The following is a 25,567-nucleotide window of genomic DNA, read 5'->3' on the forward strand; positions in this document are numbered from 1 at the left end:
AAAAACAGCCATCTGCCTAAACCTGATATCAGTAAATCTTGACAAAGTCAGCATCTTCCTTTTTTGAGTTTGAAAATTGACAATGAATTAGTCAGTGGCTCTATGAGATTACTTTAGGTTCGAGGTAGGCTATTACATGTAGGACTTCAAGCAGTGAACTATAGTAAAATCATCATAGGTGCTGTCATTTCTCAGGATGTTCGTTTTTTCTTTTTTTTCTTCTGTCTCTCTGGTGCTCACCATTATGAAAGAAATGTAGTTAATATATAAAAAACTGAGATATAAGAAAAATATCTTTGGTTTTCCTGTTCCTGACTGTAGTGCAAGTGAGTATGTGTGTAAACATCACTGTTATGAATGTAACAAGTTGCAGCATAATTATTAATTGCCAGGTCCATGGACTGAACAATTAAAACAGGTCAAGAATCATAGACAGGAATGGACCTTCAGAGGGCTGCTGTATCAAAGAAAACCTGTTGTGGTGCCATTTGGAGACAAGATTCATATTTATTTATTGTCACAACCCCTCTCTGTCTGTCTGCAGTGGTTCAATTGGCCACTTCCTGCAGGAGCTGGCAATTGGGGAGGATGTAGATTTTATTTACAATAAAACATTCAATTGGCACTTTAACCTGACTTGTCTGTCACATGAACTGAGTTAGTTTGTGACATTATTTATAAACACAATCCAGTTGATTTTGTGCCATCACTCAACTACAGTAGATGTCAGCATACACTTTCAATGTTCACATAAGCTCTACCACAAATGTACGAAGAAGAAGAATGGCACAAATCATCATAGACATGTAGACCCTATTGTTTCTACCATAGTGGGCCTACATGTTCTGTAAAGATGGGAGAAACACCACTGGCAGTTTGGCAAGCAAAATTGCCAATGAAGTACATAGTTAAACTAAGGGGTCATCAAGGAGAGCATAACAGTAGTGTTGAATAATTCTTGGGATCGGGGAGCAGGGAAAAGGAAGAAAGAGTGTTTCATTTTCAATATGAGAAAAGAGGGATTGGGTAAAAGCTGGGATTGGGAGAGGTGGGAGTGGCCCCTCAAATACACTGGTTAGTTATACCACCATGGATTTTACCCACACCAGGAATAGACTTCAGTATGTAAGAAAGCATAAGAACACATGATAGTACTGCATGTCTAGGCATGGTAAAGAAAAGGCTAAAAAAAAAACTGGGAACATTATCTCCAGATTTATACAGATGGGGCCCAAGATCCCAAAAATGGAAAATCAGGCTCTGCCTTTTACATCCCAGACCTTGAAATCGTAAAGCTTAAATGGCTGTCTGAGGGGGTTTTGGTATATACAACAGAGCTAATAGCTATAATGTGGGCACTACAGTGGGTAGAGGAGGTCAGGCTAAGGAGACTCAGCCTCAGTCCTAATGACAGAAAGAAAACAAGTTAGGGGCCCAGCCAGACCTTGTGGTGGAGCTGTTGGTTCTGCTGTATAAAATTGAACAGGCCTGAGGTTCGATGGGTTTTCATCGGGTGCCAGCCCATGTTGGGGTAGAAGGGAATGAGGCAGCAGACATGGCACTAAAGAGAGACATTGATCTGAGTGTAGCTATGCATCAGGATATCTTAAATGTCGATCTATCATCAAGGAAAACAGCTGTGTGGCAGCAACAGTGAGAAAATGAAAAGAAGGACCGTCATTACTTCTCGACAAAAGAGTGTTAAGAGAGAGCGTTGCTATCTAGGCAATGAGAGAAGGCACACTGTCAATATGACCAGACTAAGACTAGGACACTGTAGATTAGCATGGAATCTAGTAAAAATGGGCAAGTATGAGGATGGACTGTGTGGAACCTGCAGAAAACAAAAAACTATTAAACATCAATAAACAATAAACTATTAAACATCTACTGGTTTGAATCCTACTTAAAGGACAGGGACTACTTTGTGTCTATACGTTATAACACATCTGAGCAGTCAAAAATGACATGCCTTGAGTTCCGCAAGGCTCCATTCTGGGGCCTTTTCTGTTCAACATCTACATGCTCCCACTGGCTGAGGTTATGTAAAACAACAAAATATGTTACCACAGTTATGCAGATAACACTCAAATTTACATAACCATATCACCAGGGGACTATGGTCCAACACAGGCACTGAGTAAGTTCATTAAACAAATCAACGATTGGATGTGCCAGAATTTTCTTCAATTCAACAAAGATAAAACTGAAGTAATTGTTTTTGGAGCCAAGGATGAACAATTAAAAGTCAGCGCTCAGCTTCAATTGATAATGTTAAAAACCACAAACCAAGCCAGAAGTCTGGGTGTAGTCATGGACTCAGACCTGAATTTCAACAGCCACATTAAGGCAGTTACAAAATCAGCCTACTATCACCTAAAGAATATATCAAGAATTAAAGGACTTATGTCTCAGCAGGATTTGGAAAAAGTTGTCCATGCATTTATCTTCAATAGACTTGACTACTGTAATGGTGGAATTCGATCAGACAGCTGCAGCTGATTCAGCTCAAGTCCTCACTAAGACTAAGAAAATGGATCATATCACTCCAGTTCTCAGATCTTTACACTGGCTTCCTGTCTGTCAAAGAATTGATTTCAAAATACTGCTGTTGGTTTATAAAGCACTGAATGGTTTAGGGCCGAAGTACATTTCTGATCTGCTGGGACGTTATAAACCAAACAGACCTCTCAGGTCGTCTGAGACAGGCCTGCTTTCTGTCCCCAGAGTAAAAAACTGAACATGGAGAAGCAATGTTCAGCTGTAACTTTTATTCTCCTGTTTTATCTGTTTTATTCTATTTTAGCCTCTTTTTTATTTCAAAATGTAACACTTTTTAATTGTACTTAAATGTGTCTTTACATTGCCTTATGTTGCTTTTATATTCTGTCTTGATGCCTTTTATGCTCTATGTAAAGCACTTTGAATTGCCTTGTTGAAATGTGCTATACAAATAAACTTGCTTTGCCTTGCTTTATTGAATGCAGCCTATATGAAGAGGACAGAGCACAGTTATACACCACATGATCACGTATGGGAATACAGACAGTCACAATGAGGAGCCTCCTTAATCCCACTGAGAACCAGTCAAAGACTGTGAAAACAGGATTACTATTTCCCCCGAACTGCAACCTAATCCTGACCTGCGAGAGGCAGCAATGTGCCGTAAAGCGTCTAGCCTGCCGGAAACGTGCGAGAGGAAGAAGAAGGACCATATTCCGTTTGCAGGCGGGCTGCTTCAAAACATTATGGCGTCGAGAAGAAGAACGACGGCAGTGCCAAGCACTTTCAAAAATGCCTCAACCGAGGCAAAAAGGTAACGTTAGTCCTCGTCGTGTTGTTATTCCTTACGCGAGTGTCTTGTATTTCGCAGATGTGCGGCCAATTTAATTTCAGCAGCTTATATCGTTAATTTATAGCTTAGCTCACTAATATTTCGGGTTTAGCTCGTTTTTTCAACAAAGTAAAGCTTATCAGTTGTAATTTGTGCTCTCATTTCTACATTATTGGCTTAACTATTCAGCTTCTCCATTTGTTTTCAGCAGTAAAAGTGGAAACGCCACTAATAAAGCCAACAACAGTGGAACTGGAAAGAAAAGTGTTAAATGTAAGTATTCACATAAGTTCACAATGCCAAGTCTGTGGACCAAATTATTTGTTAGTTTTAGTTGTGCCATATATTTCATCTAAGTTAGCTCACAATTCCCATGAAGTCGTGTCCCCCCTCCACCTCCACCCCCACCCACCTTTTTTGTTTAAAACAAACAAACAAACAAACAAAAAAACTTTATCTTTCCAAAGATTCTCGACAAGGATGCCCTTGTAGTGACACACCAACCTAAAATCAGCTTGTATTGTGTCAATCATAATATCCCAGTGTGAGAAGTCACAGTATTTAAATCAGTATTTAAGTGTAACACGAATAGAAACGTCTTAAGCCATTTCTGTAACATAATGCACTTCTTTTCTGTCTATCCATGTTCTTAATATGTTTCAAAGACTAGTGTTGTTGCCTAATACAGCTAAATACACTGTTCTGTCTTTGTCATTATCGTTAACTTAAAATGTCTCCATCAATATTTAGCAAGTGGGACTGTTGTCAAGTCCCGATATATGCAGTCTGCTGAGAAGACATCTCTTTCAAAGGTAATGAAATATTTAAATGATTAGTTAAATATTTACTCCTCTGCCTCCCTCTTAGATGCAGTTCAGGTGTTCGGTATATTATCACAGTTGCAATGTCACACATTTTTATTTCATTAGACTCTTGTAACAATTTACAGAGTAACTCACGGAACAATGAATCTGTCGCTCTGCCCTCCTCGCCTAAAACCAGTGGTGTCAAACCAAAGGTGGGCAATCAACCAAGACACACAATGACCCCGCAGGCTCTTGGAACGTGTAAGTGTGTCTATGATTATTAGTGTGAATGTGTAATTGTGCATTATGTTATGTTAGTGAATAGATTATAATGGGAATACTTCAACAGGCTTTAAGCATGTTTTCTTTTGTTGTGTAAACCAACAGCGATGATGTTAACTTACAAAAACTACTGTAAATAAGGTCTCCAGGATGTTGTGGTGGCTTAGTGCTGAAAACTGTGATTATTTGTTCTTCCCTCTGTTTCTCCCGTTATTCACTGTTACTTCTACTGTACACCTTTGAAGGCAAAATGCCCCAAACTACTTTAAAATAAATGTCTTGGACTTAAGTATATTGTTTATACTTGTGAATTTACAGGATTGTGTATGATTCTACCATAGGCTGTATCAATTGTTGATATCTTGAGTTGAAACCCCACTGTGCAATGACTGAGAACTATGAATAACCTTTGCATATGTTCAATGTTATGTTCCTTACAGCAATTATGTCACGTGAAACTGAACCATCACTGCTGGGAAAAAGTGTACTTCAGTCCACTTTCTCAGATGGACACTGTTTTCGCCCAGAATTTGATATTTCAGTCATTAAAGGTAAACTGATTTAAACCCCTAAAATATCAGGATTTATTTACAAATTGGTCTTTCCTGTAACAATTTTCTTATCTGTCTCTCTAAGATAAAACAGTGATAGAAAATGCAGTGGAACCTGAGAGAAACCCAGAGATTGAAAAGAGGAACATAGAGATGCAAACATTCCTACTGGCCTACCTCACAGCTAAGGTGAGCCAGTCTTACAGATAAGTGTATCTGAGAGGCTGAACCCTGTCGCTTTCAGTGTACAGTAAGATGTTAACTGAAACATTATCATCAAAGTAGTTTTTAGTGAGTCCACTGTGTTTTGTGGTGAATTAAACATCTCATTATATTTCAATGTCTTTGAATGACCTGGTTTCTATCTCTTGAATGTTTGACTTTAAGATGGAGAGCAATACTGCAAAGCTTAAGGCCGAGGCAGAGGCAAGGATACTGCAGGTGATGGAGGAAGAAGAAGCTCTGCGTAGTGAAGCCCATGAGAAGAAGCGTCAGTACCTCCTTATGGAGAACAACAGGACAGTGAATGAGTTGCTGGATTTGCAGGTCAGGAAGTGTTCTTTTTGTTTTGACCTTTTTTTTTAGTGTGTGTGTGCAGTTTTGAATGACACTGCAGTTATTTGAGCCTGCTGCATAATTAAGAGACATGTTGAAATTGTTAGGTGAAAACATTAATTTCCTGGGTTTTTCATCAGTCTAGTTGCTCAAGATTGTAATAAAAGACATAATGTAAATGTCCCCTCCTTGCCAAGCAGCCTAGCTGAACATTGAACCCAGCATGGAAATGCCTTATAGCTAAAATCATTGTTTCTTAGATTATATTTATTTAATATGTGCATCTGTATGGTGGCGTATCATAACTCACAATAACTCAGACATTTATTGAGTTATTGAGATTATTTATTTACACTTCTCATACCTTTGCATACACATACTCTGTACTGAGGCTTGCTGATTTGCATCTGTGCTGATTGATAATAATGTCTGTTCAAACAACCTGGCCAATAGTTGGTTTAAATAGTTTAAATAGCTTTTAAAATGTAAAAAAAAATGTATGTACTGTGTGCTTGTGTGTAAGAAAGTGTGAGTACATGATTCTAATCCTACTAATATTATCATTTTCCATTAGATTTCTGCACTGACTCCTGTGGCAGAAGTTGCCAAGCATTTCACAAAGGAATACAAATCTTTCGCCACAGCTATTGACACGACCCGACATGAGCTGCCTGTCAAGAATTTCTACATTGACGGAGACAGACGGGAATTTCTAGGTGAATAATGTTTTTTAAAGTTACAAAAAAAGAAACTGTAGTCATGAATTAATGACTTAAACACTCAAACTCCTAATTTGCTTCATCAGGACTGTTTGCATATGGTTTTGTCAGACTTGATAACTTTTAATGATAATCATCTACTCGTTTTTGTCCATTTTAGATAAAGCTGAGGCTTGCCTGATGGAGAGTGAGACGTTGCTGGTGGAGTGCACAGAGGGAGATCATAAGGACAACAGCACCTCTCTAGATTGCCTTAGGGAGATGAAAATTACTTCAAAGGACATCAGTCAGCAGCTATCAGGGTGGGCGCATATCTATAGAGACGCTGAAAATACATTGTCTGCTCTTGATTTATTTTTCTCTTGTCATAATGCTCTTTCTCAGAGGATATCAATGTATATTATGGCTGCTTGGTAAATAACTGTTTTTGTCACAACGGTGAAAAAAGACAGAAATTTAATTTTAAAGACTTGAATGCTGGCAAGTATTCAGCAACACTTAAAAAAAAAAAAAATGCTGCCTGACTTTGACCAGGTTGCACTTGTACTCAAACGTTTGTTTTCCGTTTTTCAAGTGCATTTTCCGAGCTGCTGGAGCTGTCATCATTGGTCTGCCGCCACACAATCCACGTCCAGCAGGCTGCAGAGGAAGAGCAGCTCGGCATTGCAAGAGCCCAGGAGCTCTACTGCCCGAAACAGTGAAGAATACCACACAGCATGGGATACACAGTACATGCACTTTGGATAACCCCACCACCCTAAATTTCTCTGGTTTGGGTTTATTTGTACCATTTGTGTCTGTTTTTATTTGTACTGTCTGAATTTTGTCGCAGAGAAATTTTAAATGTAGCAGAATAACTGGTATACTGTTGTATAGCTGCAACTTTTTATTAATAAACAGAAAAAAAACAAAATGAAACAGTTGACACTGGCACTTCAATGAAATGAATATGCAAAAATAGTGATTTCCACTTCCATGTTGTGTTAAATGGCAAAATAATATCTGAAGCTGAATGCAGTCTTACCTCTGTAAAAACAAGTATATGAGAGGTTTTAGGCTTTAAATGCACGTCAGATGTATGCTTGATAGATAATGGAAATGAATCATAAACTTACTGATCATTTTAAAGCAGTGTTTTCAAGATTCAAGATGTTATTGTCACATGCACAGCAACACGGGAGATGGCAACATTGAAGCCTTTGGCTTCCTCTAGCTCCAGCTCCAATTAGAGTATATAATAAAATGAGAGAAAAGAGAAACGTAAGAGAGAATTTATACAAATGTTTTAATTCGTGTGAAGTCCGATTTAAAAGAAAAAAAGTAGCTTTTTCTCACGCTTGAAGAGTTCTCTTTATACATCATGGTTTGAAGGGTGTAAAAATAAAAATAGAAAAAAGATGCATAATTTCCTTCAAAAGTTTCTGCTTTCAACTGTAAACAAACCATCGCGTCATATTCCGGATATGACGTAACATTTAAACAAAGACGACTCATTTCTGTTGGCTGATCCCGGAACGTGACCGACAGTGACGAGCTGCATTCTCAGAAGAGCCAATGAACCGCAGGAGAGCACCTCGTCGCATGTGAGTGCAAACAGGATTTTATTTCACATGAATTAAGCATTTCGCAGAAATGGCATTGAAAGCCAAATCTTATATTGTATTGTTGACTTTTTGCTTTGTGTAACTTATGTATTGTTTGGTAGTAGAAACGCCATTCGCGCGTTATGTTGTTGGAAACTAGCTAACTGTCGTTTGTAGCTAATAGCTAACGGCTAGTAATGAACTTGGTAGTGTAGCAATCACTACTAGCTATTAAAGGCTAACTTACTTGTATATGTTGCTGTTGTGTCCTTTGTTGCTGTAGTTTAGAGAGTTCAGCGAAGAAAAATCAACAAATCAAAAATAATGTTAACAAACGAGGTTAACGTTACTAAAACATTGTGCTTATTACCTTCGGCTTTTATTCAATGGCGATTAAACTAGCATTAATTTAACGTTGCGTTTGCGAGAACAAGATGCAAATAAATAATTGATAGGAAGTGATACATAAGAAGTGTAATGTTATAAATGTAGGACAGTGCATCTTGATTTGTACAAAAACGAAAGAACAGGAGATTAAAAGCAAGTTAGAAACAGATAAAAATCTATTTGGTGTTACACAATATCCAAAGCATTTCAAGGTACCTGTACACAGACAAAGCAGGACTCAGTGTACTGGAGCCGTGTGTATGACAGTGGATATACTGTAGGTTGTCAGGTATTGGTTAAGGGTCGATGCACAAAGGAATTGTGTTTATATGATTCATACTAAACCGCATACTTGGCTATTAACCAACATGTCTCCCACAAGCAGCTCCCACTCCCAGAGGAGGAGTGCACCAGCAGGAGGAGAGTGGAGACAGAGGAACCAAGAGCAATGGCGAGGCCAAGAGAAACCACAAGTGAGAGAAGTCGAGGAGGAGGTAAGACCTGGGCAGCAGGGGAAGGAAAATGTGCCCAAGGGGATCTGCTGGTCTATGTGCCCTGCTCGTGAGCAGCAGGCGCGGGAGTCACAGAACCGCCTGCACCGCTTTGAGATGTTAGCAGGCACAGCAAGAGATCGACGGCCCAGAGTTGACCCCCTGCGTGCTGTCAAGGAGTATTCCAGACCAGCAGCGGGGAAAGACGCAACAAACCCCACTGACCTCCGTCCCCCTGATGTGTTGCTGAAAACTGTGAGCTACCTTATTGATGACATTGCTGCCTCCCCTCGTCTGCATCCTTGGACTGAGGTTAGTAGTTTTTACTAATCTATTTCCCATTCTCTCAGTTTTTGAATTAGAGTTAAAGTAGAGAGAAACTTTTGGCATTTTCTAAATGTTTGAAACATCATTGAAGTTTTTATTTTATTATAACACACAGTTAGCTGGCACAGCTTGAAGCATGAAAGCCTCCTCCAAAATAACATAAGTGTCCAGGAGCCTATTCTTAGAGACCTATCCTCTCAGAGTACGAAGAAGGCCCAAAGTGACCATATAGTAATTAATTATTTGACTTTTGAACACGCAGTGCTATCGTTCAGCTTCAGAAAGCTTCTGTATTTGAATATGTAGCACAAGCAGTACGTGGTACCATACAAACATCACCTGTATAGCAACTGAGGCTGACTAGGAAATGGCAACAACTTTCTGTGACTAATGGCCATAGAATGTACTTGTATATCTTTTGCAGAAAGACTGAAGTGACATCAAAATTTAAGGATCTAGATCGAAGACTAGTAGTATAAGAGTGAGAACATTGTAATTCTGAAGTTGCAGTCATAGATGCATAAAAATAAAACTCTCTGCAACTGAAATTATGCCTATCTTCCAGGTATACAGCTTTGTTTTTGATCGGCTGCGTAGTGTGAAGCAGGACATGATCATCCAGAGGGTGAGTGGGTCAGACTGTGTCGCCATTTTGGAGCGGACAGTACGTTTCCTCATCTATGCCTCTTATCGTCTTTGTGGTGAGCCCCTGCGGCTCTATGACCCACGCATCAATGACACACACCTCCAGGAGAACCTGAGCTGGCTGTTGGACTGCTATGCATCTGAAACAAGACCACATCCCAACCAGGAGGAGTTTCAGGCTCTTGGTCTGCTCTACAACTTAGGTTGGTGAATTTGTTTAATAATTTAATACTTGAGAGAGTTTTTGTATTGACATATTTACATGTACGTTAAAGCATCGTGAAATACACAGAAATATGCAAAAGTCTAGTCTAGCTTTTGGTGCAGAAAACTGATGAAAAAGTCAATGGTTTTCACACAGAAATAAGGATTTTGAATTCTTGTGCAAAGTCTTATTTTTATGTTGCTCTCTCTGTTCTCAGCGGATTCAAAACTCCTGGTTTTGAAAAATATTTTAAAGTATGGTCACCTGAAAGGTGTTCTTGCAACATGATTAGGATAACTCCTTTATGCTTGCTTTCTTTTTTCTCATCTCCCCCAGGTTCAACTCGTGCCATGCAGCACGTCATGGAGCTCCCTGAGCGGCTTCGCAGCAGTCCTGCCATCACGCTTGCTATGTCCATCAACCGGGCTTTTCTAGAGCGAAACCCTGTACGACTGCTCCGATTTGCCAAAAGGTTGAACTTCCTGCAGAGCTGTGCTCTGCACCGACACCTGGTGTCATGTCGTAGAGATTTGCTGCTAATATACAGCCATGGATACAGCAGCCGAAACTGTCGCTTTCCCCTGGACAAGCTGTCTCAGCTCTTGGCCTTGGATACATCACTCACAGCTCAACTCTGTCAAGCGTATGGAGTGGAGGTTAATCAACAAAACCAAGTGGTCTTCTCCAAAACTGCTTTCACTGAGCCTGAACAAGGGAAACTGCACTGTACACTATATCACAATATAGTGGCAGAGAAACAAAGAGACCTCACTATTGGGAGCATCATTCACGGTTGTGCTTGAGACAAAAACGTTGTGAATAAATGATAAAATAACAAGCTGTCTATTTGCTCCCGTTCCTCCACAGTAGGCCACAGCTTTTACACAGCCTGTTCAAGACAGGAGTGGTGCGCTGTTATTCCGCCTCTCCATTCTGTATAAAAGGTACAGACATGGAATGGCGGGGGGGGGGCATTGTTGTTCTACCATTAAGCCAGCAGCAGAAGTAGTCACATTGCCGAATTGATGTCTTTGTAAAAGGGACAGCTGGCATGGCGGAACTACACACGCTAGATGCTGACAATGTTACATGTTACACCTCTGATTCTGGAACGTGCATGCTATCTAAAATCACACACAGGGGCGGCATTATGCCGGCTTTGTTTGGTTCAGTGTAAAAAGAGAGCAAAGCCGGCATAATGATGGGTCTTCTTTATGGCAATATTGCAGGATTTCTGTATAAAAGGGGCTAGTGAAACTGGCAGAGATTTAAAGTCTTGTTCAAAGATCTCTGTTCAGCAGGGCAGCTGTTGTGCTATGTGGTTTCTTCTTTCTACTCTCTTCAATACAATATTGCTTCAAAGCACCGGAAGTTTAAGGTTCTTCTTTTCCCTGAGTTGGGCAGGGCACTCTTCTTGGCTGTCCATTCTGAATGTTTTACTGATGAAATGTTTTATGTTCTTGTGTGTTTTTTAAGGTCAGTGTTAGGGCCATTGTCGGGCTATGCTGCCTGAGAGAGGCTCATCTCAGGAAAGAAATGTCCCGTCTTGGTTCTGTATGTTCTCATTCATCCATACACTCATGTGTGGCCATGTACCTGGTGCCTAAAATACTTTAAAGATGTGAATTCCTTTTTATATTGATACTGTTTAAGTGTTATATTAGTGTCATGCTATGTTTTTGTTTTTCAGTACTTCAGAAAACATGTAAAATAAACTGTGCAGCAGTGTTCATTTCATCTAATAAATGCAGTACCTCAGAAACCCATTTCAATAAATTTTGTTACTTAAATGAGATGTGTTGGCCTTTCATTTGAACTCGAGAGACCTCACTGCATCTGAGCCCGCTCACCACTAGAGGGCAGCAGAGATCCTCACAGGGCATCATCGCACTCCAACAAGTAGGAAAATCAGTGACTACATTTTAGACAATTCTGCTTTTGTTTGTGTTTGTATTGTGTTGTCTTTTTTTAGGTTGTGTTTTTCAGCGTGGCAGTCTTGTGATGCTTCCCAAAGCAAAACGAAGTACTCCTAGCCGGTATATCTTTTGAAATGTCAACTGAGTCAAAGGTATGTGAGCTGTGCAGGTAATTTATAGTGATTTAAACTGCAGGGTCCGTGCTGTTCCTCACACTGGGGTTAGTCATGCTCTCGCAGTAGAGAAGTGAGAGGAGGTATTGAAGTGAATGAAGCGCAGCCTGACGCCGATCGCCTCCTGACTCGCTGCTGTAGGAGCGGAAAAAGATCGAGCAACTTCCAAGAGATCACCAGGAACAATCGGGGAAGCGAGAGTTGCACGGATTTTACATGTCAAACATTACTTTACAGTGACATTTCTGCGCGCTGAAGTGGGAGGACGCTTACAATTTGTAATGCTGAAATATGAGAGAACGGAACCGGGGCGGGTGAAGGCACATGGGAGAGGACTGTCCGTGTACTCTGGGCTCTAAAAGGGGAAAAAAAAACCCTACGATTTGCTTGGAACTGGATTTTGCGAAGTGGGATGATTACAAAAAGTTGATCTTTGGTTTTGAACGAAACTCTGCACACCTACCACGAAAAACCAGCCTCCATGGATAGACTGAGAGGGCTGTAGACACAGACTGTTAAAATTTCATTTAACTTTTGATCAGAGTTAGAAGATCCAGCCTCCTCCAGAGGGGAGAGCCGATATCCAGGAGTATCTCGGTTACTGAGGCCAAAATGTTGCGGTTGTCTTTGACAGCCTTTAGTCTTTCATGGACTTTGTTCATCTGCAACGTGAGCAGAGGTTATGCACAAGAACGATTGTAAGTAGCTTATGTTGCATGTGTTGTCTTTGAAGTGTAGTGCAGTGCTTTATACTCACCAGATCAATTTCCGATAGCCACAGTCAGGGAATTTACAAAACATTTAATGCAGCCACACTGTTTCAAATGTGCAGGAAATATGCACTCATTACCCAGTTTATGTGACCTGTGGTCATAGCACACATATCCTTTTCATTAAGTCATGTGCAGCAAGAAACTTGACCATTAATTCCTAATATTTACTGCATTACTCTGTCCGATTACCATAACGTGTGAAAATGAAGGGATTTATTGTCATTTCAGACAATGACATTGTATTATGATCTCAACACCTTGCCATTCATGTTTTTTTCAGACATTCACTGTTATGTTACTGGACCTGTAAGCAGGTAGCCTACATAAATTGGTATATCGAAAGGGAGCTTGCAATGCTGTTTATTGCCCATGAATTACACAGCTTCTTGAGAGGTTTCCCCGTGCTCTTTAAGATAATGACAATATTATAGATACATTCTTGATTTTGGCAATAGATGCCTGTTTTATTCAGCTTATACCTCCAGACCGAGATGCAAAAGAGGTAAAATTGACTTCTTAGATTCCATCAGTCAGGCTGACAGTTGCTTGAGGGCTTAATCCTGACCTTGAGAGCTGTGTTAATAGTAAAGAGTTGTAAACATTTCTTCCAGTGTCCAGGGGGGAGGGAGGGAGGGAGAATAGAGCAGCCCAATGTAGAGCATAAACAAAAACTACTGACGAATGCAGTCTTGATTTACAAGAGAGAGCTTAAATCATTCTCAAAGTATTACAACTCATTTAAGGGTGAATTTTAGGCGAAAATCAAAAGGTTAAGAAGAAAAAAAAAAAGAAAAAAACGAGGTTGAACTAAAAACCTACAAAAGAGAACACAAATCTTTCTCAGGCACTGAACAGCTCCCAGCTTGGGACAAAAGTTGGGCAAAAACAATGAGAACTTGAGTACATCAAGCCATGTGACCGAAATAAGCACGGTCTCCACCGCCTGATCCAGGCTCATCCAAGAGCTGGTTAAACTCACTGTAGATCAAACGCACAGAGTCAATTTCCTCGTATTATCTTCCTTTTCCCCAAGCCTTATTTTCCAGGGGATTTTCTCATGACTTTCTCTCTCAGGAACTGCACTTGCCTCTGGCTGTAATGCTGTAGTGCTGTAATGCCAACCACCTGATCCTTCTCTCAGGCATGCAATTGGGATATGTGCTGGGGGCTTTGCTCACTCCTAATTTGTGTGATCTTCAGTTAAGGGAGTGAGAAGGCCTATTTGCCTTAAGAATTAAAGCTGGAATGGCTGGATCTGGACTAAAATGGTCAAACAAGAACATATTTTGCCCCACAAGTATCTTATTAGCTGCCACATGTGGGTGGTTTAACTGATTTGTGGACTGGGATTGGGTCAAACACAATACATCTTTTGGTAGACACACATACACAGTGTTAGGGTTGCATTTTGCCAGGTGACCCCAGTGGGAGACTCACCCCTAACAGACCACACTCTACCACATTTAGCTAACAAGAGCACCTCTTATTCTCCCTTTGTTACCTGAGAAAGATAGCTTTCTGCGCGAGATGTCATCTATTCTTTCATCCAAATAAAACTTGAATCGGTCTTTTTTTTTTTTTTTTTTTTCCTAGACCGTTCATAAGCATCAAAGAATGACCTTTGCTCCGTGACCTCAGTGACAGGCTCCTTCCCTCAATTAAATGTCAGAGTGACTGTGTGGAATCTCAGTCGTTATTTTTCAAAAACAGACGCCAGGGTTCTGTCAGAGGTGCCAGACCACCCAAAGAAAAACACTAGCAGCAGAAAGCTGATTGGCCGACAGGTACCGTGTCCCTGGTAACCGCGCAATTAAACCTGATCTCGCTGCACAAATCCATGTGGAATGTCGCTGTTTGTGCGCATGTTTTGTCATTTATACGTGCATGTGTGTGTTCGTAAGGGTCAGGGAGGAAGTGAGAATTTACACTTAAGTTACCTGTATGATTTGTTGCAAAGCATATTGCCACAATGAATTAAAGACAGAAATAGTAAGCGATATTAGTCGTAGGATGCAACCTAAAACTGAACAATACATGTGTGCTCATTTGCAGCTTATATTTATTCCTTTCCTCTTCTGTCACTCTTCCTTGTCTGACCTCTGACCTCTTCTTTTATCCCCTCTGTCTTCTTTTTGTTCTGTGTCTTCTTTCCCCTCCACATCCCTCCATCCCCATTACTCTTCCTCCTCTCTTTCTGTCTCTCTCCATCCCCCTTTCTCCGCATCATCTCCTGCTCTCCTCTCAGGGGTTATTTGGTCGCTGCGCCCTCCGTCTTTCGAGCAGGAGTAGAGGAGAGCGTGAGTGTTACCATCTTCAACGCAAAAGCAGAAACACGCGTCCAGGTGCAGCTGTCGGTGAAGGGACAGGCAGTCGCCCACAGCCATGGCTCAGTGCTCGGTGAGAACACATTCTGAAGCTAAGGTTACACTGGCACAATGCGCACTACTTTTGCTGAGAAAACTTGCACTAACAGGTCGCACCATGAGATACCCCCTTTGTGTGATTCATTCAAAGGATGTTCAGATCACACAGGAAGGCAGGCAGGCAGGCATGCAGGCACGCTCACAGACAGAACACACACAGCGTGAGCCTGGTTGACCTCTGCCCTGACTGTGTGCTCCTGACCAGCTATGGTTTTCATAGACATTATCTTTGATTGGAGGCATCAGTTCAGCCCATCCCACCAGCCACACAGTGTATACAGTGTGTGATTTGTTTGACAGCACCATTAATAGATGGTGCTAGCTCTGCCTCAGAGTGGCATGGAGACCGGTTGCAGCTGGATTTCCTGCTAACCCAGGGTGAAAACCTCCAGGCGAACGTAGTCACATTCTACTAGCACTCATATCTACTGCATATTCATAGTATTTTTACAGGTGATACAGATTTGTTTGAGCTGAGATAACACACACAATAAATATCTCATTGTTTCTATTTTAGACAAAGGCACCATCAAACTGAAGGTGAGTCTGACGGCACGTGTTTGCATTTGTTTCCTCAGCAGTGTCCCACATGCATGCTGCTTTCCAGAGATGTTTAAAATGCATGGCGCTGTTTAGCGGTGACAGCTGCACAGTAGTGAGAGCCCCCTTGTCCGTTTGTGCACATTCCTCAGGCAACATGCAAATCAACACTAACATTATTTGTAATGCAACATCTGTCTCTGCTCATTCATTGGGAATAAGGTAACAGCCCCGATATAATATGCAACAGCTGTTGACGTGCATGTATGGTCCGCCGCCCCCGAAGGCTGGAATAGATCAATCTAGTATGCACGACTCGATTCTTCCCCTCTGTCTCTCTCTCTCTCTCTCTCTCTCTCTCTCTCTCTCTCTCTCTCTCTCTCTCTCCCCCGCTTGCTCTCCCCTCTCTGTAACCTCCACCCTCATTCTCGTGAAATACAGTCATGTGTAGTGTGCTGTGTTATAGCTTGGCATCCCGCTCTGGTGTTTAAATGTAGTTCTTTTGTTATGCCGTAGCTTTTGTTCCCTAAAAACGATTTGAAATGTGGAATCTAGGGGAGTAATTTCTGATTGTGTGTCACAACAGCAGTCTAGAGTTAACAGTTCAATCCTTCCCCCATTGACCTAATTTACTTAGAGCCCTGATCCTTCTTGTGTTTGTGTGCGTTTATGTGTGTGTGTGTGTGTGTGTGTGTGTGTGTATGTATGCCACCAGGTTCCCTCTGGGCTGAGAGGCCAGGCTCATCTGAAGGTGTGGGGGAACCGTCACCTCACAGAGGGAGGCTACATCTTCCACAACTACACCACCGTCACCGTGGAGAGCAAGGGCACAGCTGTCTTCATCCAGACTGACAAGCCCGTCTACAAACCCAAACATAAAGGTTCCCTCATAGTGCACCTGGTAGTTAATCAGATAATCACTGCACAGAAATGCAGAGAATTGAGGCTTATTTTAAGGGTTTTGTAGTTAGAGTAGTATGGAAATATGTTAAAAGATGCTGTCATTTTGATGCTGGTTTTGAACTGAAGGACCAAGATAGAAATAAGTAATGTGATTATGTGATATTGATTAGTTATATGCTGCATATTGAGTGGGATATAGCATTTTAATCCATCAAATTAATTCAGACAGGTAAATAAATCAGTTGATCAAACCATATTTGGTCCCTGATGTGGCAGAGATTTTTTTTTTATCGTAACAGAACCACTAGATATTGCTCAAATGGATGAAGGTTTTCATGTTGAAAGGATATAAACCTGATGCATTTTACAACATTGTCTTTCCTTTTCTGTCTTCAGTGCTCATCAATGTCTACACAGTCACACCCGACCTGAGGCCAGTTAATGACAAGGTAATGTGAATTTTGATGTGAATTCCTTCAACACATGCACCTAAAATAATGCAAACATTACACAATAACACTGGCAGAGTTAAAATGAATATGATTTTTCAGGGAAATAGGAAATTTGTAATGCTGCCTTTATCTCAGTATTGCAAAAAGTGCAAATTCTAATTTCCTCAGCGCTGATAAATGTCCACAAATGTTTCTGTTTCTTTTACTTCGTCAATATAACATGCATAACATTTAATACGAACATACTTTTGCATCCCTAATTGGTTGGAGTTAAGAGGAGAAACCTAGTCTGCCCGAGTGCAGAGAAATGTACAGTTACCTGTTTACAGAAGCCGAGCTAGAGTCATTTCTCTTGGAATGTTAGCAATGGCTCCAAATATACTGTGCAACTGTGCAGACAGGCGGTTTATTGATGTTTGCAGCTATAAAGATCTGCTGCTAGTAAAGGGCAGTACTCACTTTCACAGATGGATGATTGTTGGATAAGGATGGAGTGGGGTGAAACGCTGGGAAGAGGCACAGGATCCTCTGTAGTTACAGTTTTTACATCTTGTACTTCATCTTTCTCTTTTTTTCAATTATTTTGCAGATTGAAGCGTATGTTTTGGTGAGTGGAGCCTGGTGGGACCACCCAGGGTTGGCAGAGCCACATCCGGGAGGGGACAGTGGCAATTTTAGTTCCCAGCCTGGTTGGAGATTACAGAGCTGAAGTCAGGGAAGCTCACCTAGATAACAGGGTGCTCTGTGGAACAGTGCAGGGATAAACAACATGAAAGGAGCTTCTTCTCTTCTCTTCTCTTCTCTTCTCTTCTCTTCTCTTCTCTTCTCTTCTCTTCTCTTCTCTTCTCTTCTCTTCTCCTCTCTTCTCTTCTCTTCTCTTCTCTTCTCTTCTCTTCTCTTCTCTTCTCTCTTCTCCTTCTTCTCTTCCCCCCATCCACCCACCCACACACAGTGTATCTCCCTTTCCCATAACTTGCTGACCTTGCTCCTTTACTGTCTCTCTCCCCAGATCCTGAGACGTTTGTAGGGCAAATAACATGCTTCATAAGCAGCTCTGGGAAGCCCATGCATGACTTATAGCTAATGACAAGTGCATAGATGTTTCTTTTACTGCTCTCTTACCTGCAGCCAATGTATCACCTGAGGAAAAGTTGTAAAAGTATTTTGACAGTGGTCTGGAGACATGAGCCAGGTCTCTGGGTCAAGTTCAGTTCAAGGACTGTTAAACTCAACCCAACAATTACAATATATAACATAAACATTATCTCTTGACAATAAGCAATTTAGTGATTTAACAATTTCTGATGTCTTGATTTTATCTTTCAGGATCCAAGAGGATCCAGGATGGTCCAGTGGAAGAGTCTAAAATCTATCTGCTGTGGTGAGCCATATTCTCTACAGCATAGAAGCCTGTGAATGTGCATTTCATTGCAGTGATTCTCTAGATAATAGTTTTTACTGAAGTGGAAGGTTTTCCTCCATTTTTGACGTATGATTCAAAGAATGCTCGTTTAATTCACTATTGAACATTTTTAGAGGTTGCAAAATAGGTGGTACACTTAACAGAAGTCAGTGCTGCACTGTAATTGTCATATCAGGCGTCTATATGGTTAATAACTGTCAAGTACACAGGCATTGAATGTGTTAACCAGATTTCTCTCTCTCTCTCTCTTACAGGGGTTGTAAACATGAGTTTCCCTCTGTCTGACCAGCCTGTGTTTGGAGAGTGGTTTATCTTTGTGGAGGTGCAGGGCCACACCTATAACAAGTCGTTTGAAGTGCAGAAATACGGTGAGGACCTGCACATACAAGAGATTTTCTTTGCACAATGGTTAACAGCATTGTTTATTAAGACTATACTACTATTTTTCTTACTCTGTTTTACATTTTAGGCCCTTAAAATTGTCCTGTAGTTCTTCCAGGTGTTTTATTATTGCTTGAAGTGATATTTCATTGTGCCATGTTTAGTGTTTATGTTCTTGTATGTTTACTTTGTAGAGCAAACTTTGATAGACTCCATGTAATGTTTCAGAAATAAATTTCACTTCTATTCTAAAAGTCATTTTCAGAGACAAGCAGAGGAGCTAGACAGTAGTCTCTTGTATTATCTTTTAGAAGATACTCTTTAGTATAATATTTTATGCATGTATTTTATGCAAGGAGCATACAAGGTAATACAGGAGAGCAAACAACCTGCACCAAAGAAGTAGAATTTGTAACTGAAGTAATATTCTGTTGCCTTCCTCACAGTGATGCCCAAATTTGAGTTGGTTATTGATCCACCACGCTACATCCGTGACCTAAACTCATGCGAGCAGGCCACCGTCAGGGCCAGGTAAGTCATGTCAAATTCAGCATTGTAACATAATAGAACAGAAAACCCCTTTGGCAAGGAGTATTTTGGCTCACTATCTTTCGAAACGTAGTACATTCACAGGGAGGCTCTGTTTTATTACAGTCATCATGATTTGTAATTGTTTCTTGATGCTCTGACTTTGGTTGCCATGTAAATGTAGAGCTCTATATTTACACGTAGAATGTAGGAATCTAATAGGTGTTATCTACAATGTATTTTCCATGGCAATCTCTCACACATTTTCAGCACTGAGTTTATTAAAGATACAATGTTTCAGTCATGGACCTTCGTCAGGCATCCAATCCAAGTGGTTCATGACTGAGATTTTTTATAAACTCAATGCTGACGGGATGCAGAAATTCAACCTTTTCTCTCACACAATTTAACTTTCCCACACATCTCTTTATCAGATTTGCATTATATGACACTTAGTTTTACTTCCCATGTTAATCTCTGAAATGTTGGACAGGTACACCTTTGGGAAACCAGTGACAGGGAAGTTGACAGTGAATATGACAGTGAACGGAGTGGGCTACTACCGTCATGAGATGGGTCATCCTGTGATTAAAACCATGGAGGTCAGTATATTTGCTTATATTTTATTGTTTGTTAATGCTCCTGTTTATGAACTTAGTAGAGATTTGAAGGCTGGTATTGAAACAAGATTGTTTATTGATTGTGTCTGAATTGTTTGTCAGGACTGAAATTATTCTGCCAGGCCCCAAATTACAATTATTATCATACATACATTATAAATAACTATTATTATGGGTGATCCCAACTCTGCATTAGAATTATGTTCTACGTGTTCACGATACCAGATCATTCCTCTGCTGTTCTCAGATCAAAGGCTCTGCAAACTTCAGCCTGTGTGTTAAGGACATGATGCCCGTGGACGTGGCTGATCACTTCAGGGGCACAGTGAACATTTGGGCGTCAGTGACCAGCATAGATGGAAGCAGGCAAACCACATTTGACGATTCAACACCCGTCCATAAACAGCTCATTGACATAAAGTACTCCAAGGACACACGCAAACAGTTCAAGCCTGGTCTGCCTTACAAAGGGAAGGTAAGACAGCAAAAAGTTTCTTTTGACATCGTAGAGAAAGGAATACTATTACATATTAAAGAGAACATAACCAGCTTTAATGTTTATGAACTGATTGCTAAATATGTCGTAAATTAGGCCATTATTGATTTACATAAACATTATTGACCCTCCCTGTTGTTCTATTTGTCTTTACCCCACCTCTCTTTGTTAACACTCTCCTTAGATTGAAGTGACCTACCCTGATGGGAGCCTAGCTGATGGGGTGAGGGTGCGCGTTAAGGCAGAGTTGACCCCCAAGGACAATGTCTACACCAGTGAACTGATTTCCAAGGATGGCCAGGCTACCTTTGAGATCCCCTCCATCCCAACTGCTGCCCAGTATGTCTGGCTAGAGGTCAGTGCCTGTACTGCCAGTAGTTCCTAGTGTTATGTGACATAAGCAGGGAGAAAAATATCAAACTTGATGTGATGGGTAAGGGATTTGAATTATGTGTTTGAGTTGGGATTTTAAGTAAGTCTTACGAAGACTTTGAATGTTTTGTTTTGCCTGGCATAGACCAAGGTCACATCCATTGAAGGAAAGACAGTAAGAGACCAGTACCTGCCCAGCTACCTGTCTATCAGTAGCTGGTACTCTCCCAGCAGGTGTCACATCCAGATCCAGAGCCCCAGCGCCCCACTCAAGGTTTGTGTCGCCTTCTTATCAGGCTTAATTTCTTGGGAAAGCACTCTGGAGTCGCTGATGTTTTGTTTAGCTGTTTTGTTGCCTCAGGTTCAAATCCAATTTTGAACCATGTAAAAAAAAGTTTTAATACATCACAGTGCTACAGTATCATTCTTAATAGGATCATGACAGTGTATTTATATATTTCTGTGTGCATAGGTTGGCCAAGAGGCGGAAGTGGCCCTCAAATCCACCTGTCCTTGTAACTTCACATTGCACTATGAGGTGGCATCCAGGGGAAACATCATGCTCTCAGGCCAACAGCCAGCCAACCTGACGGCCTCACACCGAGGAAAAAGGGCCACAGTCACCTTTGACAAGAATGTTCATACCACCCACCTGCCTCCCTCTGCCTCTGGTAAGTACATGGATCAATTTCCTGTCATAACAGTTCCAACGACATCTTTATCCGGTGGATTTTAATAGGATAACAATGTTAAGAAAACAAATCCTTGGATAAACATATTCTTTGGTTCTTCTAAGGTGCCTGTTAATGTGTTTTTGCTCTCAGCACCATGTGCTAGAGTTTAAAATATTTGAACATCATGTTTTAAGAGGTTTTCCGTAGTTAAATCTTCATGGAGATAATGTCACCTCCCTTTGCCCTCACGTCATGCTCCATGTGTTGCAGGCTCCTCCCCCCAGGCCGAGATGGACAGCTGTGTGTCTTATCTACGTTTCCCTGTTAGCCACAGCATGGCACCCCTCAGCCGTCTGCTCGTCTACTATGTGAGGGAGAACGGCGAGGGCGTCACCGACAGTCTGCAAATCCCTATCCAGCCCGACTTTGAGAACCAGGTTTGCATTATCTTGAAACATGAGGAAAGCTTCACTGCTTCCTGCTGCCCACTGGTTTACTTCACACAGAAGAGCTTGGTAATGACATATGATATACAAATCAGAGTTATTCAAAATGCTTTTACACTACAGTGGAAAAAGAACGCTTAATTTATCCAGAGAAAGATTTTTTTTATCACACATTTAGATATTAAACTGATCATATCTGGGGCTAAGTTCATTGCTCAAGAAGGGATGTTGTTGGATATATATTAGTGAAGTGTGTCATCATAAAAATAACTGCATTATGTAATATTTATTAAAAACTTTGAGAAAAGTGTGCACTTTGTGTATACCTTTTGGAGCTGAGCCCATGCACCAGCTCTGTCCACAGTGTAATGCCTGTAAACAAACAGCTGTGTTGGCCTGGGAGAGCTCCCCAGTTCCTGCCTGCATTAGGTGGAGTTAACTCCCTGAAGTATTTACAGCTCCCTGGTATGCCATTACAACACTCTGCCTGTGTGTGTTTGTGTGTGTGTGTGTGTGTGTTTGTATGTCAGAGGAGGGGGTTGTGAGGGCATGATGAGACAGAGGCCATGCGGGCCGCAGGCAGATGAGTGGGGTCGTGACAGGAGAGGATGACAGGTTACGGAGTGGTGAAAGGAGGGCAGCGGAACCGATTAACAGGGCTAATTTGTGACTGCGCACTGCTGAAAAATAGTTTTGTTGTGTGAAAGTTTACAGCCAACTCTCACCATCCCTTCTCTTTCAAAGGCTGTAGTTTTCCACTCTCTGTCCTGATGTTTCCCACCGCATCTTACTACTTAACCACATAAGATTGTCATTTTATTATTCGGTTGTGATAGTCAAATTGCCACAGAGGAACCATCAGGCAACACAGCCAACTAGCGCTGAAACAATCGGTAAATTAATTGATCATTAGATTAACCGAAAATGAATCACCTAAGAATTATTGTTAATGTCATTTATCATGAAAAAACACGCTTGCTGTTTCCAGCTTATCAAATGTTTTACAAGGATTTGTAGCTTTTCTCTTTTTCATATCATTGTCTTGTAAGGGATTTGGACTGTTGGTAAGAATCAAACAAAACAAGCACAACATCTTGTCTTGTTACATTTGTCTTTAGGAGATTGTGTTGGGCATGTTTCACCATTTTCTGACATGTTATAGCCAACGAGTACTTGGTGAGTCCAAAAACTATTTGACGAATTGAAAACCAATATAATTGTCAGTAAGAGCGTTAGTGACAACTGTTAAGTCTTAATGTACTAGAGATGTACTTGTGATCTAGAGAATTGGTTGTATAAATTCATGCAGGTTTTTAGAAATGTGATTTTTTTTTTTGGTATGCATATCAAATATTGCATTGTGTGTATCTCATGTTGTTTGGATTGCAGGTGTCTGTTTCTCTGTCAACTAATGAGTCCATGCCAGGAGACCCAGTGACCCTGCACGTCCGAGGAGAGAGGGGTTCCTGTGTTTGTGTGGCCACTGTGGATAAGAGTCTTTACCTGTTAAAGCCTGATTTCCAGCTTAGTCCAGACAAGGTTAGTCCTCAGTTTATAGTGGTATAAATGTGACATGTCACAGTAATCTTTTATCGATCCTAATTATTGTTTTTCTTCAAAGACGTAAAAAGAAACTCTGGCATTCAAGTGATATAGTTTCATTTGTGTAGTGGAAAATCCAACTTCCTATATCTGTCTCATTGCTTATATTACTTGACATAATTCTTATCTGCTTAATCTAAAAAGGAATGAATGTATGTTTTTTGTAGTAGTAGTAGTAGTTTTGAATACAGATGTTAGATCAGTGAATCTAAGGGGAAGTATCACATCATTTTACAAACAGAGCGTTTTTTTCTAGCTTTGTATGTAACATGGAGCTGCATTTGTGTGTGTAACCATGTTTGCATGCTTATATGAATGTTTTTCCTTGGCGCAGGTGTTTAAAGAGCTGGCAGACTTTGATGTATCAGACGCCTTTGGTATTCCTAAAGATGACGGACACTTCTGGTGGCCAGGGCTGTCATCAAAGAGACGCAGACGGTCCTCTGTGTTTCCATGGCACTGGGACATCACCAAGGACGCACGCTTCGCTTTCACAGTGAGAACGCACACTCGGTTAACGAGCCTGCAATGATGGCGCAGGACCAAAAAAATAATGATCTTGGTGTGTGTATGTTTTTATTTCTCTGTATGTTTAACACAGGAAACAGGGCTGGTTGTGATGACAGATATGGTGAGTTTAAACCACCGGCAGAGTGGAGGGATGTACACAGACGAGGCCGTCCCTGCCTTTCAGCCGCACACTTCCACCTTAGTGGCTGCCATGCACTCTCGCTCTACAACCAGGTACACGACCCGCCATAGAATTGTTGGAGGCAGTCTCTGATATCCACTAACCACTCTGAGATGCCCACAAATGAGACTATTGTCCTGTTTTAATTATGTGGCTCATAGAAAAGTAAAAATAGAAAATTTATCATTTTAAGTTACTAAAACAAGTCACTATATATAATTTTCAACCCATTGCCTTTCTGTGTGACAATGGGCTCCCTAACCATTAAGGCACTCTATATTTTAATTTATTACTTATTCCACTCTCCTTAATGCAGTACTGGCAGAAAACAAGTCACTGATGAAAATTTACTGTGGTCTCTGACTGGACCACACAGTTATATGAGCATGCACTTTTCTGAAAACAATGAATTTAAAAGCAAAGCCAGAGCAGAGAGCAATAACTACTTCAAAATCCCCCAAAATATATTCTAGTAGTACACATTTCAGTATTTGTAATGTTTGGGTTAAATGAGGTCTCCAAAAGGAGAAAGAAACAAGCAGAGAAAAACATGACAGAAGAAAATAGTTTTGTTGGTTCGTCCATATTGTAGGCCTACATTCCTTAATGCCACAAATACCACTCATTCTAGTGATGAACATTAAACACATGATGTGACTTTAGAGAATGTCGGCGTGGGATTCAGAATAATACATTTTCCAATTATGGTGTTGTTTTATTGTGAGCAGCTGAAGCCTTTTATTGATGTCAGCTTGTGTTTTGGTTGCAGAGCAGAGAAGCGTAGGCGTACATTTTTCCCAGAGACTTGGGTGTGGCACTGCCTCAATGTCAGGTATTTAAATCTTATCTTCATAAATATTGTGTGAGTGTGTATATTTAATGCCTGGGAGAGAAGAGAGAGGAGAGAAGCAAACATGAAGAAACCTGGAAGAATGAAAGAGACAGAAAGAAAGAATGTAGGAAAAGGAGAAAAGAAGGTATGAAGAGAATCATATAGGTATGTAGAAGAAGAAGAAAGGTGAGAGGGAAAAGTGCAAGGGAAGATTGAAAGTGGGGTTAAGAAAAGAGTTTTAGAAAAGAAGGAGTGAAGATAAGAGATAGAAGGAGAGAGAAGAGGGGAAAGGTGCGACTCGGACCTGTATGCAAGAAGACTACAGCAGCATTTCCCCCCTCAGGGTGTGAATGTGCCTCATTTAAATTGGCCGATCTTGGAACGGACTGTCACTTTCTCAACAGCTCCTTCTATTCATTTTCAGCCAATATAAATGA

General features: G+C 40.9%; 3 protein-coding genes across 5 annotated transcripts in view; all 3 read left to right on the plus strand.

The window, feature by feature from the left end:
• The first annotated feature begins 3,143 nt into the window (after positions 1–3,143).
• haus8 (HAUS augmin like complex subunit 8) lies at positions 3,144–7,165 on the plus strand. The gene is made up of 10 exons (XM_042417591.1): positions 3,144–3,316; positions 3,543–3,607; positions 4,085–4,146; positions 4,284–4,401; positions 4,863–4,973; positions 5,059–5,162; positions 5,361–5,519; positions 6,103–6,244; positions 6,408–6,549; positions 6,822–7,165. The coding sequence occupies exons 1-10, from the start codon at positions 3,159–3,161 to the stop codon at positions 6,946–6,948; spliced, it is 1,188 nt and encodes a 395-aa protein (XP_042273525.1). The 5' UTR covers positions 3,144–3,158; the 3' UTR covers positions 6,949–7,165.
• A 559-nt stretch (positions 7,166–7,724) lies between these two features.
• Positions 7,725–11,680, plus strand: sac3d1 (SAC3 domain containing 1). Of its 2 annotated transcripts, XM_042417589.1 has the most exons (5): positions 7,725–7,830; positions 8,603–9,020; positions 9,601–9,660; positions 9,787–9,883; positions 10,222–11,680. In XM_042417589.1, exons 1-5 carry the CDS (start codon positions 7,802–7,804, stop codon positions 10,686–10,688), a joined length of 1,071 nt encoding a protein of 356 aa, XP_042273523.1. In that variant the 5' UTR covers positions 7,725–7,801; the 3' UTR covers positions 10,689–11,680. The 2 variants fall into 2 exon arrangements, with proteins under 2 accessions (XP_042273523.1, XP_042273522.1); XM_042417588.1 differs by having other exon boundaries at positions 9,601–9,883.
• Positions 11,681–11,804: 124 nt separating this feature from the next.
• The window catches only part of cpamd8 (C3 and PZP like alpha-2-macroglobulin domain containing 8), a 42,578-nt gene continuing 28,815 nt past the window's right edge, over positions 11,805–25,567 (plus strand). Inside the window, exons 1-19 of one of the 2 annotated variants that reach the window (XM_042417060.1) lie at positions 12,085–12,672; positions 14,993–15,144; positions 15,688–15,710; positions 16,426–16,591; positions 17,010–17,062; positions 17,655–17,672; positions 18,392–18,446; positions 18,743–18,856; positions 19,316–19,400; positions 19,891–19,999; positions 20,265–20,492; positions 20,698–20,868; positions 21,031–21,159; positions 21,358–21,556; positions 21,830–21,996; positions 23,395–23,544; positions 23,942–24,103; positions 24,209–24,351; positions 25,068–25,130. In XM_042417060.1, coding sequence (XP_042272994.1) covers positions 12,587–12,672; positions 14,993–15,144; positions 15,688–15,710; positions 16,426–16,591; positions 17,010–17,062; positions 17,655–17,672; positions 18,392–18,446; positions 18,743–18,856; positions 19,316–19,400; positions 19,891–19,999; positions 20,265–20,492; positions 20,698–20,868; positions 21,031–21,159; positions 21,358–21,556; positions 21,830–21,996; positions 23,395–23,544; positions 23,942–24,103; positions 24,209–24,351; positions 25,068–25,130 — 2,273 coding nt within the window. In that variant the 5' untranslated portion in view covers positions 12,085–12,586. Of the gene's footprint in view, positions 11,954–12,084; positions 12,673–14,992; positions 15,145–15,687; positions 15,711–16,425; positions 16,592–17,009; positions 17,063–17,654; positions 17,673–18,391; positions 18,447–18,742; positions 18,857–19,315; positions 19,401–19,890; positions 20,000–20,264; positions 20,493–20,697; positions 20,869–21,030; positions 21,160–21,357; positions 21,557–21,829; positions 21,997–23,394; positions 23,545–23,941; positions 24,104–24,208; positions 24,352–25,067; positions 25,131–25,567 lie in introns of those variants that run through there. The other variant, XM_042417061.1, reaches the window with a different exon arrangement.

The sequence above is a fragment of the Thunnus maccoyii genome, chromosome 7 (genome assembly GCF_910596095.1).
Source record: "Thunnus maccoyii chromosome 7, fThuMac1.1, whole genome shotgun sequence".
NCBI classification, from domain to species: domain Eukaryota; kingdom Metazoa; phylum Chordata; class Actinopteri; order Scombriformes; family Scombridae; genus Thunnus; species Thunnus maccoyii.